Source organism: Zea mays, chromosome 1 (genome assembly GCF_902167145.1).
Source record: "Zea mays cultivar B73 chromosome 1, Zm-B73-REFERENCE-NAM-5.0, whole genome shotgun sequence".
Classification (NCBI taxonomy): Eukaryota; Viridiplantae; Streptophyta; class Magnoliopsida; order Poales; family Poaceae; genus Zea; species Zea mays.
Genome location: NC_050096.1, coordinates 272,738,337 through 272,756,089, shown reverse-complemented (window position 1 = coordinate 272,756,089; position 17,753 = coordinate 272,738,337). Strand labels below are relative to the sequence as shown.

At 58.8% G+C, this 17,753-nt stretch overlaps 1 protein-coding gene across 1 annotated transcript; it reads right to left on the bottom strand.

Moving 5' to 3' along the window:
• Positions 1-487: 487 nt before the first annotated feature.
• On the bottom strand, positions 488-2,512 carry LOC103645564 (coatomer subunit gamma-2). Its single transcript, XM_020544049.1, has 5 exons — positions 2,387-2,512; positions 1,795-1,935; positions 1,515-1,715; positions 1,287-1,418; positions 488-1,202 (listed from the first exon to the last, which is right to left on the bottom strand). The coding sequence occupies exons 1-5, from the start codon at positions 2,510-2,512 to the stop codon at positions 948-950; spliced, it is 855 nt and encodes a 284-aa protein (XP_020399638.1). The 3' UTR covers positions 488-947.
• Between the last annotated feature and the right edge of the window lie 15,241 nt (positions 2,513-17,753).

Sequence of the window (17,753 nt, the reverse complement as noted above, 5' to 3'; positions counted from 1 at the left end):
GGGAGCAGGAGCTTCACGTGACTACCTGAGGAGGCCCTGAGGGGAGGTATATATCGGGGCGAGGCGATCCATCTGATGCGGATACATATACAGTTGCGCCTCCCAATGGTGGTGGTGGTGGGTGGGCGCGCCACCATTCAGCGTCGGCGTCGCCCAATGCGCGCGTCGGGTCCGTGCGTGCACACGGATCAACGGCCGGAACGAGAGATCAGATCGCCAGGGGTCGCCGCCACTTGCTGGCCGTGGGACGTGGGAGCGCCGCCGCGGATCTTCTGGGACGCAACCCAACCCCGCGACGGACAACGGACGCACCACCTTTCCTATCCTAGCACCAATTACTCCTACTAGAAAAAGAAAGCGCCCTATCGGACGCTGTATCAGGCATATTGAGATCAGGAGATATAACGTGTGCAGTACGAAAATAAGCAACAAATTCAGACATACGAATTTAGCATTAGTGTGTTGGCTGCATGATCGCAAGGACATGGACAGTACGAAATCAATTACATATTTTGGTGATCAAAAGACGTCAGCTATCCAAGTAACTAAACAATACAATTTGCGGCTAGAAAATTCTAAGAACCAGATTAACCTACCAGTGGGCGTAAGAAGAGCAGCCACTGCACCTGGGAACTGTAGTAAGATATTTACATACAGAGATCAAGTTGTGTTGGCTAGCACAAGAAGGAAGGAAGGTCCATAGTCATGATTAGAAGCACAGATCAAGTTGCGTTGGCTAACACGAGAAGAGATCAAGTTGCGTTGGCTCGCTAGCATCTCATAAAATTGGAGCGCCATGATCCAATGGTAAAGACACATTAGTGTGAGATTGTCAAAACATGTAATGGGCAAAAGGTTTCTTAAACATCGCTAAAAATATGTACCGAGAACTGGACTGGACTTATGAAGAAGGAATTCAAACCTTGAAGGTACAGACTTGCAGATGTTCACCGCATTGTATGGCACTTCTCACACAAAATGCACATAAAATATATAAGATAATGGGGAGCGGCAAACAAAATATATACCTCCTTAACAATGAATTTCAGGATATTTGAGAACTTGCCAGTAGCAATGACACCTTCTGGCTTCTCAAAAACGACAAAGGTCTGCCCAGGAGAATCATATGGTAATGATTCTAAAGGCTTCGAAGCAACTTCTAAAAATTCATCAGCCTCAGAAGCATCAACAAAAACAATAACCTGTGGAATTGAGGAGTTAAAAGCAATGAATCATAAAAACACATCATATTGCTTTTAAACCTATGCACAAAATAAGTTACATACCTGTTCAAGCAATTGTTCAGGAATTGTATTGGTACAGTTGTATTGGAGCACAACATGTCCATCAAAAATATGCTTCACAACATTAACTGAGTATTCAGTCTCAGCTTCAGTCAATTCTACAGGTGCAGATGACTGGAAGTGCGAACAAAAAGTTACAACACATCAAATGAGATTCAGTCAGGTCCATAATGCTCATCTTCCATAGAAGGACAAGTAATATATACCAACCTTAAAAAGCTTTCCAAAATCAGCGAATTCCGGAATGGACGAAAGAAGCTTCTCATACGAAGCATCAACTGTAGAAACAGGGTCACTGACAGCAGATGCCGGACCTGCTGATTTCTTGCCTGTAGACTTTTTCTCCGCAAGGGGTTGGGATTTTGTCTCCTTCGGAACAGATGATATATCAAAAGGTACATCCGAAGGTTCCTGTCAACAAGTTAAGCTAACATAATATGCAAGGATAATACAAAAAAATCAAGATTACATTGAAGTGGCCAAGAAATACATAATTCCGCAGACTCGTCTCCAAGTTCACTAATGGAACATCAAGTGATCCGAAGAGAAATTCATTCACATCCTTCTCTGTCTCACCAACTGTAGCTTCCCCACCTAACAATTTGAGGTAAAGGGTTGCTCTGTCGCGCACCTACAAGATAAAGATTAGGCGCCAGCAAGGAAAATACTTCTATCTGAAAAAGAATTGGTTCTGAAAGTGATGTGTTCTGGTGCAATTAGGTGGCACATGACAAAAGATATTTGAAAGCATAACTTAAGATACACAAAATGAATAAAACTGCAGGATTTGTGAGTTCTAACTGGTACCTGTGTTTTGATATGCCTTGCTCTTCAACTACCTGGTAATATGTTCTGATAGTTTACACGGTACACTGTTTAAGTGTTTATGTACTCCTATCAAAGAACAAACTCCCAGAACCTGCTAGCATGCCTTGTACATTACTTGGCCTTAGGGTTTACAGTACATGGAAACCGTTGCAACTTTGCAATTGACTGGTTGTGTCTTTGCACTGCTGATGTATTTGATTTTGCAAAAATTCATTGACCGTCTAGTTGGAAAAGTCAGCACTTCATTGACTCACAAGCAGGTAAGCAGTGTGGACGTTACCTTGGTAGAAGACGTGGTGGTAGTCCCCGACGAAGCCGACGACGCGGACGTCGTGGGTGATGCCTGGTTCCAGATCAACGAGCTGTACTCGAACACCCATATCTGAGACATGGTCACCGCGTCTCCTTCCCTGTCTCCCGGCGTCGCCTTCCCTCTGGTCCCTTTATAGGGGTGGCATCAGTTGCGGGCTTGCTCCTTTGGTTGGTGTGAGCACGAGTAGAAGTAGGCATCAGGAAGACAGGCAGGCGAAGCCGCGCAATCGCCGCCTCCAGATCCTCTGCCCCCTTGCCCCGGATTCAATAAACATTTTAGATACCATGTGTAAAGCTCGAACCTTCTGTGAGTTTGGCTGAAGCTCAACCTAGCCAACTTTCAACAATGCTATTCCTTTTTTTCAAATTCTGTTTTATAATGTAACAAACACAGCCCCACAAAAAGAGAACATATGTACATTTTGCGAGGTGCGGAGTGCAGTGCCAAGTATAGCCTTTAAACTATAACCAGAAAAACTCTAATACTATCCCCCTCTAATCTTTGTTACATATCCTAAGTTAAATATTACTATCTTTGACCAACAGTTTTAAGAATCCTTAGTTCCACAACATATTAATAAGTATCTTGGGATCTAAAAACATAAAGATATATAGTTTTTTTCTAAAAAATCAGTAATCAAAGATATAAATATTTGCATGAGGCAGAATGGGTAAAAAATACAGAACTAATGAGGAACTGGGAAGCTTGTTGTTACCTAGAAAAATTCAGTTAGTCATTTCTAGAGATCCTTTTGCCTGCAGAGTTTCAAGTTCCTTTCAATGATATTCTCTCTATATAGTTGGACACATAGTTAAATGGTTGAAATAAGCTCTGAAACAAACATGCACCTATCTAAGTAATCATCTTCCAAGATAACTCATTATTCCTATAAGCATTTGCTAAGTTTTTTTGCCAGATAACAAACAAAAACAATAGCAACAGTGGAACGGATCCACTATGGCAAATGGGACCTGAATCTTCTTTTTAGAATCGCAGAGGTAGGAGATATGAAGTTTTGCAGAAGGGAAGAACAACAACAAAAATTCATCACTTATTAGAAACAAAATATATGTTCTCAAGTTGCAACCACAACTCAAACTGAACTGATATATGACACATTACTATATTATATTGGTATTTCATCAAACAATTTAATGGCGTGATAAGCAGTGGTAGATGCTGTTGGGCCTAAAAGCTATATCAGTTAGAGCCATAGTCCGACAGAAGGTACGTAGCTTTACATCGGCGAGCAGCGGGAGGAGTTTAAACCTGGATGCCAAGATTTGTTGACAGGTAATATACATATCTAGACATAGGAGCTTAATCATGGGGTGCACCTTGTCGGCGTTTCGAGACAGGGGGGTCCCTAAGCCGACGAGTGAGTGTGCTGCGTGCCCCAGCCCAGATGGGTCGAGCGCGTGGGCGAGCGCGGAGGGGAGAGAGGCGAGGCGGCCGGAGCCGAGCGTGAGAGAGGTGGAAGTCCCGCGGCCTTCGTGTTCGTCCCGCGCCCAGGTCAGGTGCGCTTGCAGTAGGGGGTTACAAGCGTCCACGCGGGTGAGGGAAGCGAGCGGCCCTAAGAGAGCGCCTGTCCCGTCCTCGGTCCCGCGCGGCCAACCTTCTCTGAGAAGGCCCTGGTCCTTCCTTTTATAGTCGTAAGGAGAGGACCCAGGTGTACAATGGGGATGTAGCAGAGTGCTACGTGTCTAGCGGAGGGAGAGCTAGTGCCCTAGGTACATGCCGATGTGGCAGCCGGAGAGATCTGGGCATCCTGCTGGCGTGATGTCGTGGCTATCGGTGGTGCGGCGGAGCCTGATGGAGGGACAGCTGTTGGAGCGGTCGAGTCCCTGCTGACGTTGTCCTGCTGCCGTAAGAGAGCTGGGGGCCGCCGTCGTCATAGAGCTCGTGGAGCGCCATCATTGCCCCTCTGGTGGAGCTGGCCGGACGAGACGCCGGTCTTGTTCTCCGTGACCCGAGTCGATTCGGGGTAGGGTGATGATGACGTTTCCTGTTGACGTGGCGGTCTGTGCTCTAGGCAGGGCGACGTGGGGTTTCCTCCGAAGCCGAGGTTGAGTCTTGCCTTCAGTTGCCGTGGCCGAGCCCGAGCCAGGGGGTCGGGCGAGGCGGAAGTCGTCCGGCCGAGGCCAGGGCGGAGTCCGAGCCCTGGGGTCGGGCGAGGCGGAGTTTCGTCGTCTTCCGGGTCTTAGCCTGAGTCCGAGCCCTGGGGTCGGGCGGAGCGGAGTTCGCCTTCTTCCGGGTCTTAGCCCGAGTCCGAGCCCTGGGGTCGGGCGGAGCGGAGTTCGCCGTCTTCCGGGTCTTAGCCCGAGTCCGAGCCCTGGGGTCGGGCGGAGCGGAGTTCGCCGTCTTCCGGGTCTTAGCCCGAGTCCGAGCCCTGGGGTCGGGCGGAGCGGAGTTCGCCGTCTTCCGGGTCTTAGCCCGAGTCCGAGCCCTGGGGTCGGGCGGAGCGGAGTTCGCCGTCTTCCGGGTCTTAGCCCGAGTCCGAGCCCTGGGGTCGGGCGGAGCGGAGTTCGCCGTCTTCCGGGTCTTAGCCCGAGTCCGAGCCCTGGGGTCGGGCGGAGCGGAGTTCGCCATGGCGCCTTTGGCAAGGCCTAATTGCCTGTCAGACTCACTCTGTCGAGTGGCACTGCAGTCGGAGTGGCGCAGGCGGCGCTGTCCTTCTGTCAGACTGGCCAGTGGAGCGGTGGAGTGACGGCGGTCACCTCGGCTCTGCCGGGGGCGCGTGTCAGGATAGAGGTGTCAGGCCACCTTTGCGTTAAATGCCCCTGCAATTTGGTCAGTCGGTGTGGTGATTTAGTCAAGGTTGCTTCTGAGCGAAGCCAAGGCCTTGGGCAAGCCGGTGATGTGTCCGCCATAAAAAGGGGGGCCTCGGGCGAGACGGAAGTCTCTCGAGGTCGGCTGCCTTTGGCCGAGGCTAGGCTCGGGTGAAGCGCGATCGAGTCACTCGTGTGGACTGATCCCTGACTTAATCGTGCCCATCAGGCCTTTGCAGCTTTATGCTGATGGGGGTTACCAGCTGAGAATTAGGCGTCTTGAGGGTACCCCTAATTATGGTCCCCGACAGTAGCCCCCGAGCCTCGAAGGGAGTGTTAGCACTCGCTTGGAGGCTTTTGTCGCACTTTTTTGCAAGGGGACCAGCCTTTCTCGGTTGCATTTCGTTCCGGTGGGTGCGCGCGAGCGCACCCGCCGGGTGTAGCCCCCGAGGCCTCGGAGGAGTGGTTACACTCCTTCGAGGTCTTAATACTTCGCTTAACGCTTCGGCTGGTCTGGTCGTTCCCTCATGCGAACTGGTCGTAGCCCGGGTGCACGGTCGGGGCCCAAGCTCTCGGGCTGGTATGTTGACGCTGTCAACGATTTGGCCGGAGCCGGTTTTTGCGAGAGCAGCCCCCGAGCCTCTGCACAGGGCGAGAGGACGATCAGGGACAGACTCGGCTTTTTACATACGCCCCTACGTCGCCTTTCCGCAAGGAGGAGGGGGGGAGTGCGCCATGTTACCCTCGATGGGCACCGAACATGGTGTCTCCGGTGAGCTGCAAGCGGGTAATCCGAGTGGACGTCCGTGCCCCGTTCGTTGGGGGTCGGCTAGGGGCCCAGAGGCACGCCCAAAAGTACCTGCGGGTGACTTGCCGGACCCGGTCCCCTGGCGACGGGGTCCGAGGGCTCGATGCCTCCCTCCGATGGGATTCCGTTACAAGATCGTTCCCACTGGTCTCGGATATGTCCTAGGGTACCTCGGGAGCGCAGCCCGAGCCTCGGTTATGTATCGAACGTACCCCTGGTCATCCCTCGCTCGGTGTCTGAGGCGACTGTGAACCCTTCGGGGGCCAGCCTTCGAACCCCTGATCAGTAATGGGCGCGGAGCCCGAGTAGCCTGAGGCGGCCATGGAGCCCTTCGGGGGGCTGGCCTTCGAACCCCTGACCAGTAGTGGGTGTCGGGCCCACGCGATCTGAGGCGGCTGTTGAACCCTCGGGGGGCCAGCCTTCGAACCCCTGATCAGTAATGGGGGGCGCGGAGCCCGGTTCCTTCGCGGAGAAGGATCCCTCTCGGGGTATCCCCCTTCCCCGGTCCCTGTTGCAAGAGATAGAGAAAGAGGAAAACGGAAAAGGATACGAAATCAGACGACGTGGCGTACCTTTTCTGACGCGGTTATTAAGGCGAAGGTGAAGCGTCGCGCGCTCCTCCCGCCAGAAGCGCCGCGTGTCCCGCCGCGGAGTTAATGCGACGGGGCGAGTGGTTGGCGGGGCGGCCGTTGCGCGCGGGTGATCCGTTCGAGGAACGGGTCACGGGTGCACCGTCTTCACGCCGTGAGAGGAGGCTCTCTTGCTGTCTCAGGATGGGACGTGAGCCTGGCTGACGACGTGACCGCTGCGCCCGCCCGCCTGCCACCGCTATTACTGCCGGCCCACTTTCGGTCGCTTTGACCGACGCGCCAGTCTGGCGCTGTTGGGTCGCCTCGAGTCGTGGCATAGGCTTCGCAACCGAAGAGGCGCGACGGTGGCACAAGTGGCGGTGCGGTTGCTTGCATGCAGCAACTGGCGTGCCAGTTGCTCGACGCGTGGGCCTGGGCCCCAGGCTGGCGTGTCAGAAGTTGGAGAAGCGCGTCCATCTGGCGCGGTTGCATGCCGCCTGCATGGCTGCTCGCCCCTTCTGCCCGTTGGTCTGGGCGGAAATGGGGGGTCGCCTGTAACCGCTGGACGGTCGTGCGCACCATGCGCGGTGGTTTGGCTTCTTCTGCCCTGAGCCGGCTTGCATGACATGCGGGACCCAGCCCCCGAGTCGCAGGGGAGGGCCTTGGAGCGTGTTGGAGAAGACTCGGCCCGCGGCGCCTGGGGGCGCACGTAGGGGGAGTTGCCTTTAAAAGGAGGGAGGCTCCCTTCGTAAGGCAACCATGTCTTCTTCCTTCCTTAAGCGCCGGGTCTTCCCGTCTTCCAAGCCCCCGGATGGGGGATATCCGCCGCCTTTCCGCCTCCTCGTTGGAGGAACGCAACTCCATGGGAGTTGGTACCTCTCAGCCATCGTTCGGCTTCAAGGATTTTCATCACGCAGCCCGGTCGCACCCCTTCACCGGCGGTCACCCGAGATGGCGACCTCCAGCTTGATGGTGGGGGAAAGCGAGCCGGGCTGCGGCCTCTGCCCCTTCCTCAGCCTCAAGGATTTTCATCACCAAGGCTGGGGAGGGGAGAGTGCCGAGTTGGGGTCGGCCCCTGCGTGGGCGGTGGCCCGCTCCTTCACTCAGTGATGGGGGGAGAAGCGGGCATTGCCCGTGGCGTCCGGCAGCTGCAGCGTGCCTGGTCTTTAGCCGCGAGTGGCTTCGGGGCCCCTTGCGGCGTCGGCGTCTGCCACGGCAGCCGGAAGAGGTTCTTCCGCCGGCGCGGCGGCCGGGACCGGCCACGGGCTGACCTCCATCTTCTACGGCCTTCTGCCCGTCCTTGCCTTACAAGTTTTGGCACGGGCGGGGGCCTCCTGACAGCGGCATCCACCCTGAGGTCAGCGTTGCCGCTGTTCGGCCCCCCGGAGCAGAAGTCGCCGTCGTCGCCACTGCTGGAGCAGGTGACGGCGCGCCGTTCGTCGGTCTTCCGTTGCTCCGCTGGCCTTCCCCCTCGGAGTGGGGTTGTTCGTACCTGCGGAGGGGGAACCGGAGTTCCGTTTGTAATGGCACTTCGAATGCCAGTGAGTTCGTTCATTGTGGCTGTCGAGGCCTGAACGTGTATGTAATTTTGGCACGGAGCCGTGTTTTTTCCTCATTTCCGAGCACTAAGTCTCGCCTGTTTTATTATCTAAACCGCTTTACCAAGCATGAGTTGCCCCGTGTCAAGGTGACGGGTGAGGTATCCGTATCCCGGAGGCGTAGGAATCCCTCGGCCCGTTCGTCCTTGTTACGTGAGGCTCCTCTAGCTTAGTTGAAGGGACCCCTCGGCCGCCCTTTGGTGGATCGAGGCCGGGGGTAGCGATATCAGTATGAACAGAGGCGGAGTTGGCTCGAGAATGGGGAACCTGGTTGACCGGAGCCTAGCCGTGTCGCCCGTCAGCGGTGTCGACGCCCAAGTCGGTCAGTCGAGGCCTCGGATCGGGCTAGCGCCCTTGGAAGCCGGTTGCCCGAGGCCCCAGGGGTAACCGGTTGAGCCGCCTGCTCGGGCCGGATTCCTGGAGGAGCCCCTGGACCTCGGCGCCGCCCGAGGCTGGGTCGGGCTTTGCTGTAGACGTCGTCGATGCCGAGGGTGCTATGGCTCCCCTCGGCGTGAAGACCCGAGCCTGCAGGATCAGATCATCTTGTAGCGTGCGCTTTCTGCGGCCGCCGAGGCCAGAAGAACACGCCCTCGCCGCGCTTGCGAAGCTGCGTCCTTTTTTCCTCTTGTTTCGAGCATCTGGACTCTGTCGGTAATAGGGATGTTTGTGTGAGCGAGAGTTGCTTTTCGCGGAAGGGACGAGTGAGGTATCCGTATCCCAGAGGCGTGGGAATCCCTCGGCTCGGTCGGCCTTGCCGCTTACGCGTACTTTCACCCGTCCATGAGGCCCTGTCCCCGATTTAGTCGAGAAAGCTTGAAGGACTGCTTCGGCAGGAGAGCTTCCGAACGTGATGACTCGTTCGGTCCACGGAGTCGCTTTATCCGAGCGCAAGTTACTTATCGCAGAAGGGGACGAGTGAGGTATCCGTATCCCGGAGGCGTAGGAGTCCCTCGGCTCGGTCAGCCTTGGCTGCTTACGTGTACCTCGTCGTTTCCAGGATCCGCTTTCCAAAGTAGTCAAGAAGCACGGAAGAAATCCTGCTAAAAAGAGGTCCTTTTTCGAGGAAAAAATTCGACGCAGAGGGGGTCTCCCCCCCTTTAGCCCCCGAGGGAGGGTCGGGCTTTGCCGAGGCTAGGCCGACCCTTCCTTGACAACTAAACTTTGCGTAGGTGCGAGGTATGTGAACAACTTGAAAACATCTTAAGGGTAGAAGCGACGTAGCTGTTTGATGTTCCAAGCGTTGCCGTAGATCTCGCCTTGACTGTTGGCCAGCTTGTATGTTCCGGGCTTCAGAACTTTGGCGGTGACGAACGGCCCTTCCCAGGGGGGCGTGAGCTTGTGCCTCCCTCGGGCGTCTTGTCGCAGCCGAAGCACCAGGTCGCCCACCTGGAGTTCTCGGGACCGGACCCCTCGGGCGTGGTAACGTCGCAGGGACTGTTGGTACCGCGCCGAGTGTAGTAAGGCCCTGTCCCGAGCTTCCTCCAACTGGTCTAGCGATTCCTCTCGGCTGGCTTGGTTGCTTTGCTCGGTGTAGGCCCTCGCCCTTGGGGAGCCGTATTCCAGGTCAGTGGGCAGGATAGCTTCAGCCCCGTAGACCAGGAAAAACGGCGTGAAGCCCGTGGCACGACTCGGCGTCGTCCTTAGGCTCCAGACCACCGAGGGGAGTTCCTTCATCCATCGCCTGCCGAACTGGTTGAGGTCGTTGTAGATCCGAGGCTTGAGCCCTTGTAGAATCATGCCGTTGGCACGCTCTACTTGCCCATTCGACATGGGATGAGCCACGGCGGCCCAGTCCACCCGGATATGGTGATCCTCGCAAAAATCCAAGAATTTTTTGCCGGTGAACTGGGTGCCATTGTCGGTGATGATGGAGTTCGGGACCCCGAAGCGATGGATGATGTTGGTGAAGAATGCCACCGCCTGCTCGGACCTGATGCTGTTCAGAGGTCGGACCTCGATCCACTTGGAGAATTTGTCGATGGCGACCAGCAGGTGCGTGTAGCCCCCGGGCGCCTTTTGCAAGGGACCGACGAGGTCCAGACCCCACACAGCGAAGGGCCAGGTGATGGGTATTGTCTGTAGAGCCTGAGCGGGCAGGTGTGTCCGCTTCGCATAGAATTGGCACCCTCCGCAGGTGCGGACAATTCTAGTGGCGTCAGCCACCGCCGTTGGCCAGTAGAAGCCTTGCCGGAAAGCATTTCCAACAAGGGCTCGGGGTGCTGCGTGGTGGCCGCAAGCCCCCGAGTGTACTTCTTGCAGCAGTTCCCGACCTTCGGCGATGGAGATGCATCGCTGGAGGATGCCCGAGGGGCTACGATGGTAGAGCTCCTCTTCGTCGCCCAGCAAGACGAATGACTTGGCGCGTCGCGCTACCCGCCGAGCCTCGACTTGGTCGAGGGGTAGCTCTCCTCGTCGGAGATATTGCAGGTACGGGGCCTGCCAATCCTGGTCTGGCGTGGCCCCGCTCTGCCCTTCCTCGACGTTCAATGCCCCGCCCTCGGGGGCCGAGAGTACCTCGGGCTGGGCCGAGGGTGCCTCGGGCTGAGCCGAGGTTACCTCGGGCTGAGCCGAGGGTACCTCGGGCTGAGCCGAGGATACCTCGGGCGCGTCGTCGAGCTTGACGGAGGGTTGATGCAGATCCCGGGAGAAGACGTCCGGGGGGACTGTCGTTCGCCCCGAGGCTATCTTCGCCAGCTCGTCTGCGGTTTCGTTGTAGCGCCGAGCGATATGGTTGAGCTCGAGCCCGAAGAACTTGTCTTCCAGGCACCGAACCTCGTCGCAGTAGGCCTCCATCTTCGGGTCGCGGCAGTGGGAGTTCTTCATGACTTGGTCGATGACGAGCTGCGAATCACCGCGGGCGTCGAGGCGTCTGACCCCTAGCTCGATGGCGATCCGCAATCCGTTGACCAGAGCTTCGTACTCGGCCACATTGTTGGACGCCGGGAAGTGGAGGCGCAGCACGTAGCGCAAGTGCTTTCCGAGGGGCGAGATGAAGAGCAGGCCCACACCGGCCCCCGTCTTCATCAGCGACCCGTCGAAAAACATGGTCCAGAGCTCCGGTTGGATCGGAGTCGTTGGTAGTTGGGTGTCGACCCATTCAGCCACGAAATCCGCCAACACTTGGGACTTGATGGCCTTCCGAGGGGCGAACGAGATCGTTTCGCCCATGATCTCCACTGCCCACTTTGCGATCCTGCCCGAGGCCTCTCGGCACTGGATGATCTCCCCCAGGGGGAAGGATGACACCACAGTCACCGGATGGGACTCGAAGTAGTGTCGTAGCTTCCGCCTCGTCAGGATCACAGCATACAGCAGCTTTTGAACTTGTGGGTAGCGGATCTTAGTCTCGGACAGCACTTCGCTGATGAAGTAAACCGGCCTCTGAACGGGCAATGTATGCCCTTCCTCCTGCCTTTCGACCACAATCGCGGCGCTAACCACCTGAGTGGTCGCGGCGACGTAGACCAAGAGGGTTTCTCCGTCCGCCGGCGGCACCAAGACTGGCGCCTTTGTAAGGAGCGCCTTTAGGTTGCCGAGGGCTTCCTCGGCCTCAGGGGTCCAAACGAAACACTCGGCTTTCCTTAAAAGGCGGTACAGGGGCAGACCTCTTTCGCCGAGGCGTGAGATGAAGCGGCTCAGGGCCGCGAGGCATCCCATGACCCTCTGTACCCCTTTTAAGTCCTTGATGGGCCCCATGCTGGTGATGGCCGCGATCTTCTCCGGGTTGGCCTCGATGCCTCGCTCAGAGACGATGAACCCTAGGAGCATGCCTCGGGGCACCCCGAAGACACACTTCTCAGGATTAAGCTTGACTCTTTTCGCCTTGAGACACCGGAATGTCACTTCAAGGTCGGAGAGGAGGTTGGGAGCCTTCCGTGTCTTGACTACGATGTCATCGACGTAGGCCTCGACTATGCGACCGATGTGTTCGCCGAACACATGGTTCATGCACCGCTGGTACGTCGCGCCTGCATTCCTCAGGCCGAACGGCATGGTGACGTAGCAGTACATGCCGAACGGCGTGATGAAAGAAGTTGCGAGCTGGTCGGACTCTTTCATCTGGATCTGGTGATACCCCGAGTAGGCATCGAGGAAGGACAGGGTTTCGCACCCAGCAGTGGAATCCACGATTTGGTCGATGCGAGGCAGAGGGTAGGGAACCTTCGGACATGCTTTGTTGAGACCAGTGTAGTCTACACACATCCGCCATTTCCCCCCTTTCTTCCTCACAAGCACAGGGTTGGCAAGCCACTCGGGATGGAATACCTCTTTGATGAACCCTGCCGCCATTAGCTTGTGGATCTCTTTGCCAATCGCTCTGCGCTTCTCCTCGTCGAATCGGCGCAGAGGCTGTCTGACGGGTCGGGCTCCGGCCCGAATATCCAGCGAGTGCTCGGCGACATCCCTCGGTATGCCGGGCATGTCCGAGGGACTCCACGCAAAGACGTCGGCGTTTGCGCGGAGAAAGTCGACGAGCACTGCTTCCTATTTGGGGTCGAGCCCGGAACCGATCCGGATCTGCTTGGTGGTGTCGCCGCTGGGGTCGAGGGGGACGGCCTTGACCGTCTCCGCTGGCTCGAAGTTGCCGGCATGGCGCTTCACGTCTGGGACCTCCTTGGAGAGGTTCTCCAGGTCGGCGATGAGGGCCTCGGACTCGGCGAGGGCCTCGGCGTACTCCACGCACTCCACGTCGCATTCGAACGCGTGTTTGTACGTGGGGCCGACGGTGATGACCCCGTTGGGGCCCGGCATCTTGAGCTTCAGGTAGGTGTAGTTGGGGACGGCCATGAACTTCGCGTAGCATGGCCTCCCTAACACGGCGTGGTAGGTTCCTCGGAACCCGACCACTTCGAACGTCAGGGTCTCCCTTCGGAAGTTGGAGGGTGTCCCGAAGCAGACTGGGAGGTCGAGTCGCCCGAGGGGCTGGACGTGCTTCCCAGGGATGATCCCGTGGAAGGGCGCAGCGCCTGCTCGGACGGTGGACGGATCGACGCGCAGGAGCTTGAGGGTCTCGGCGTAGATGATGTTGAGGCAGCTGCCCCCGTCCATCAGGACCTTGGTGAGCCTGACATCGCCGACAACGGGGTCGACGACGAGCGGGTATTTCCCCGGGCTCGGCACATGGTCGGGGTGGTCGGCTCGGTCGAAAGTGATGGGCTTGTCGGACCAGTCTAGGTAGACTGGCGCCGCCACCTTCACCGAGCAGACCTCCCGGCGCTCTTGCTTGCGGTGCCGAGCCGAGGTGTTCGCCGCATGCCCTCCATAGATCATGAAGCAGTCGCGGACCTCGGGGAACCCCCCTGCTGGGTGTCCTTCGTTCTTGTCGTCGTCGTGGGCCCTGCCACCCTCGGCGGGTGGTCCGGCCCTGTGGAAATGACGCCGAAGCATAACGCACTCCTCGAGGGTGTGCTTGACGGGCCCCTGATGGTAGGGGCACGGCTCCTTGAGCATCTTGTCGAAGAGGTTTGCACCTCCAGGGGGCTTCCGAGGGTTCTTATACTCGGCGGCGGCGACAAGGTCCGCGTCTGCGGCGTCGCGTTTCGATTGCGACTTCTTCTTGCCTTTCTTCTTGGCGCCGCGCGGAGCAGATGTCTCGGGAGCTTCTTCCGACGGGCGGCCCTGGGGCTGCTTGTCCTTTCGGAAGATAGCCTCGACCGCCTCCTGGCCGGAGGCGAACTTGGTGGCGATGTCCATCAGCTCGCTCGCCCTGGTGGGGGTTTTGCGACCCAGCTTGCTCACCAGATCGCGGCAAGTGGTGCCGGCGAGGAACGCGCCGATGACATCCGAGTCGGTGATGTTGGGCAGCTCGGTGCGCTGCTTCGAGAATCGCCGGATGTAGTCCTGGAGCGACTCCCCCGGCTGTTGCCGGCAGCTTCGAAGGTCCCAGGAATTCCCGGGGCGCACGTATGTGCCCTGGAAATTGCCAGCGAAGGCTTGGACCAAGTCGTCCCAGTTGGAAATCTGCCCCGGAGGCAGGTGCTCCAACCAGGCACGGGCAGTGTCGGAGAGGAACAGGGGGAGGTTGCGGATGATGAGGTTGTCGTCGTCCGTTCCACCCAGTTGGCAGGCAAGGCGGTAGTCCGCGAGCCACAGCTTCGGTCTCGTTTCCCCCGAGTACTTTACGATAGTAGTCGGGGGTCGGAACCGGGTCGGGAATGGCGCCCGTCGGATGGCCCGACTGAAAGCCTGCGGACCGGGTGGTTCGGGCGAAGGACTCCGATCCTCCCCGCTGTCGTAACGTCCCCCACGCCTGGGGTGATAGCCTCGGCGCACCCTTTCGTCGAGGTGAGCCCGACGGTCGCGTCGATGGTGCTCGTTGCCGAGGTGGCCCGGGGCCGCAGGCGCGGTGTTGCGCGTGCGCCCGGTGTAGACCGAGGCTTCCCGCATGAATCGGGAAGTCGCGGCATGAGGTTCCGAGGGATATCCTTGCCTTCGGGATGCAGTGCTCTCGGCCCGCCGGGCCGCGGCGCCTTCCAGGAGATTCTTGAGTTCTCCCTGGATCCGCCGACCCTCGGTGGTTGACGGCTCCGGCATCGCGCGGATGAGCATTGCTGCGGTTGCCAGGTTCTGACCGACCCCGCTGGATGCGGGCGGCGGCCTGATCCTGACGTCGTTGGCGACGCGGTGCTGGAGACCTTGGGGCAGATGACGTATTTCTCCGGCCAGGGGTTGGCCCACCCATGCCTGTCCGACGTCCCGACGGATCGGCTCAAGCGCTCCCGTTCCCTCGTTGAGCCTGGCCTGCGCCTCGCGGACTTGCTCGAGTTGTGGGTCGTAACCCCCCGCCGGAGCGGGGACCACAGCTAGCTCCCGTGGGATGTCGGCGCGAGGCACCGGCCTAGGGAGATCACCATCCTCCGGCATGCCAAGATGGTTGCCTTCGGTGGGATTCCCTAGCTCGATGTGGAAACATTCGCGGCTTGGGCCGCAGCTCTCGTCGCCAAGGCTGCGGCTTGCATCGGAACAGTCGGACAGACAGTAGTCACATGCGGCCATGAAGTCCCGCACGGCACTGGGGTTGCCAAGTCCGGAGAAATCCCAACCGATGCTGGGATCGTCACCTTCCTCGGACCCAGAGGGCCCGTAGGTCGAGACGTCCGTCAGTCGGTCCCAAGGCGATCGCATACAGAACCTCAGTGGGGTTGCACTCGCCTCAATGAGAGCGCCCGCCAAATCGAGGTCGTTTGGCGGGTGGAGGCCGAGTCGAAATGACGCAAGATGGGAGTTAGTCGTTACCTTTTGGTCGACGAGGAGCGACGTAGTCACATCGGGGACTGGTTGCGTCGTCATCTCTGGTTCGAGGGCGACGTCCTGCAGGCTTTCCGCGAGCGCGCCGGCGTCGTCTTCTTGCTCGGGGTCATCGTGCCGCGGGGGGACGGCGCTTGCCTCCGTCTTGAACGCGAGGTCGATGTCCGGCGTGCCTTCCGTCGGGGCGTCGGGGGCGTCGATTCGCTTGACGGCCGGCGAAGCGCGGCCTCCCGTCTGGCCTTGACGGCCCCGCCTCCTCCTCCGTTGGCGGGGGAGAGAACGGAGCGAGCCCGAATGTTGCTTTTCCACCACGCGGGGTAGACGTCGTCGATTCCGCCGCCGGCGGGCGGGTTGTCGGCCGCCATTGTCGTGGTCGCACGGCGGTGGAAGAAGTATCATGTCGTAGCTGCCGTCGAAGGACATGAACTCGAGAGCCCCGAAACGAAGCACCGTCCCGGGCCGGAGAGGTTGCTGGAGACTGCCCATCTGGAGCTTGACGGGGAGCTATTCGTCAGCACGCAGCAGGCCCCTACCTGGCGCGCCAACTGTCGGCGTTTCGAGACAGGGGGGTCCCTAAGCCGACGAGTGAGTGTGCTGCGTGCCCCAGCCCAGATGGGTCGAGCGCGTGGGCGAGCGCGGAGGGGGGAGAGGCGAGGCGGCCGGAGCCGAGCGTGAGAGAGGTGGAAGTCCCGCGGCCTTCGTGTTCGTCCCGCGCCCAGGTCAGGTGCGCTTGCAGTAGGGGGGTTACAAGCGTCCACGCGGGTGAGGGAAGCGAGCGGCCCTAAGAGAGCGCCTGTCCCGTCCTCGGTCCCGCGCGGCCAACCTTCTCTGAGAAGGCCCTGGTCCTTCCTTTTATAGTCGTAAGGAGAGGACCCAGGTGTACAATGGGGATGTAGCAGAGTGCTACGTGTCTAGCGGAGGGAGAGCTAGTGCCCTAGGTACATGCCGATGTGGCAGCCGGAGAGATCTGGGCATCCTGCTGGCGTGATGTCGTGGCTATCGGTGGTGCGGCGGAGCCTGATGGCGGGACAGCTGTTGGAGCGGTCGAGTCCCTGCTGACGTTGTCCTGCTGCCGTAAGAGAGCTGGGGGCCGCCGTCGTCATAGAGCTCGTGGAGCGCCATCATTGCCCCTCTGGTGGAGCTGGCCGGACGAGACGCCGGTCTTGTTCTCCGTGACCCGAGTCGATTCGGGGTAGGGTGATGATGACGTTTCCTGTTGACGTGGCGGTCTGTGCTCTAGGCAGGGCGACGTGGGGTTTCCTCCGAAGCCGAGGTTGAGTCTTGCCTTCAGTTGCCGTGGCCGAGCCCGAGCCAGGGGGTCGGGCGAGGCGGAAGTCGTCCGGCCGAGGCCAGGGCGGAGTCCGAGCCCTGGGGTCGGGCGAGGCGGAGTTTCGTCGTCTTCCGGGTCTTAGCCTGAGTCCGAGCCCTGGGGTCGGGCGGAGCGGAGTTCGCCGTCTTCCGGGTCTTAGCCCGAGTCCGAGCCCTGGGGTCGGGCGGAGCGGAGTTCGCCGTCTTCCGGGTCTTAGCCCGAGTCCGAGCCCTGGGGTCGGGCGGAGCGGAGTTCGCCGTCTTCCGGGTCTTAGCCCGAGTCCGAGCCCTGGGGTCGGGCGGAGCGGAGTTCGCCGTCTTCCGGGTCTTAGCCCGAGTCCGAGCCCTGGGGTCGGGCGGAGCGGAGTTCGCCGTCTTCCGGGTCTTAGCCCGAGTCCGAGCCCTGGGGTCGGGCGGAGCGGAGTTCGCCGTCTTCCGGGTCTTAGCCCGGGTCCGAGCCCTGGGGTCGGGCGGAGCGGAGTTCGCCGTGGCGCCTTTGGCAAGGCCTAATTGCCTGTCAGACTCACTCTGTCGAGTGGCACTGCAGTCGGAGTGGCGCAGGCGGCGCTGTCCTTCTGTCAGACTGGCCAGTGGAGCGGTGGAGTGACGGCGGTCACCTCGGCTCTGCCGGGGGCGCGTGTCAGGATAGAGGTGTCAGGCCACCTTTGCGTTAAATGCCCCTGCAATTTGGTCAGTCGGTGTGGTGATTTAGTCAAGGTTGCTTCTGATAAAAAGGGGGGCCTCGGGCGAGACGGAAGTCTCTCGAGGTCGGCTGCCTTTGGCCGAGGCTAGGCTCGGGTGAAGCGCGATCGAGTCACTCGTGTGGACTGATCCCTGACTTAATCGTGCCCATCAGGCCTTTGCAGCTTTATGCTGATGGGGGTTACCAGCTGAGAATTAGGCGTCTTGAGGGTACCCCTAATTATGGTCCCCGACAACCTGCTTTGGATTAGCATCCTAATCCTCATGTATCCATTTGGCACAATAACGCTACTGCATCAGCAGTGGC

Excerpts from the sequence above, each read along its gene's own strand:
- LOC103645564 (XM_020544049.1), bottom strand. The coding sequence starts at position 2,512 with ATGGGTGTTCGAGTACAGCTCGTTGATCTGGAACCAGGCATCACCCAC. Across the intron at positions 1,419-1,514 it reads ATTTTGGAAAGCTTTTTAAG|TCATCTGCACCTGTAGAATT; the intron begins GTTGGTATATAT and ends TCGCACTTCCAG. Across the intron at positions 1,203-1,286 it reads CTGAACAATTGCTTGAACAG|GTTATTGTTTTTGTTGATGC; the intron begins GTATGTAACTTA and ends TCAATTCCACAG.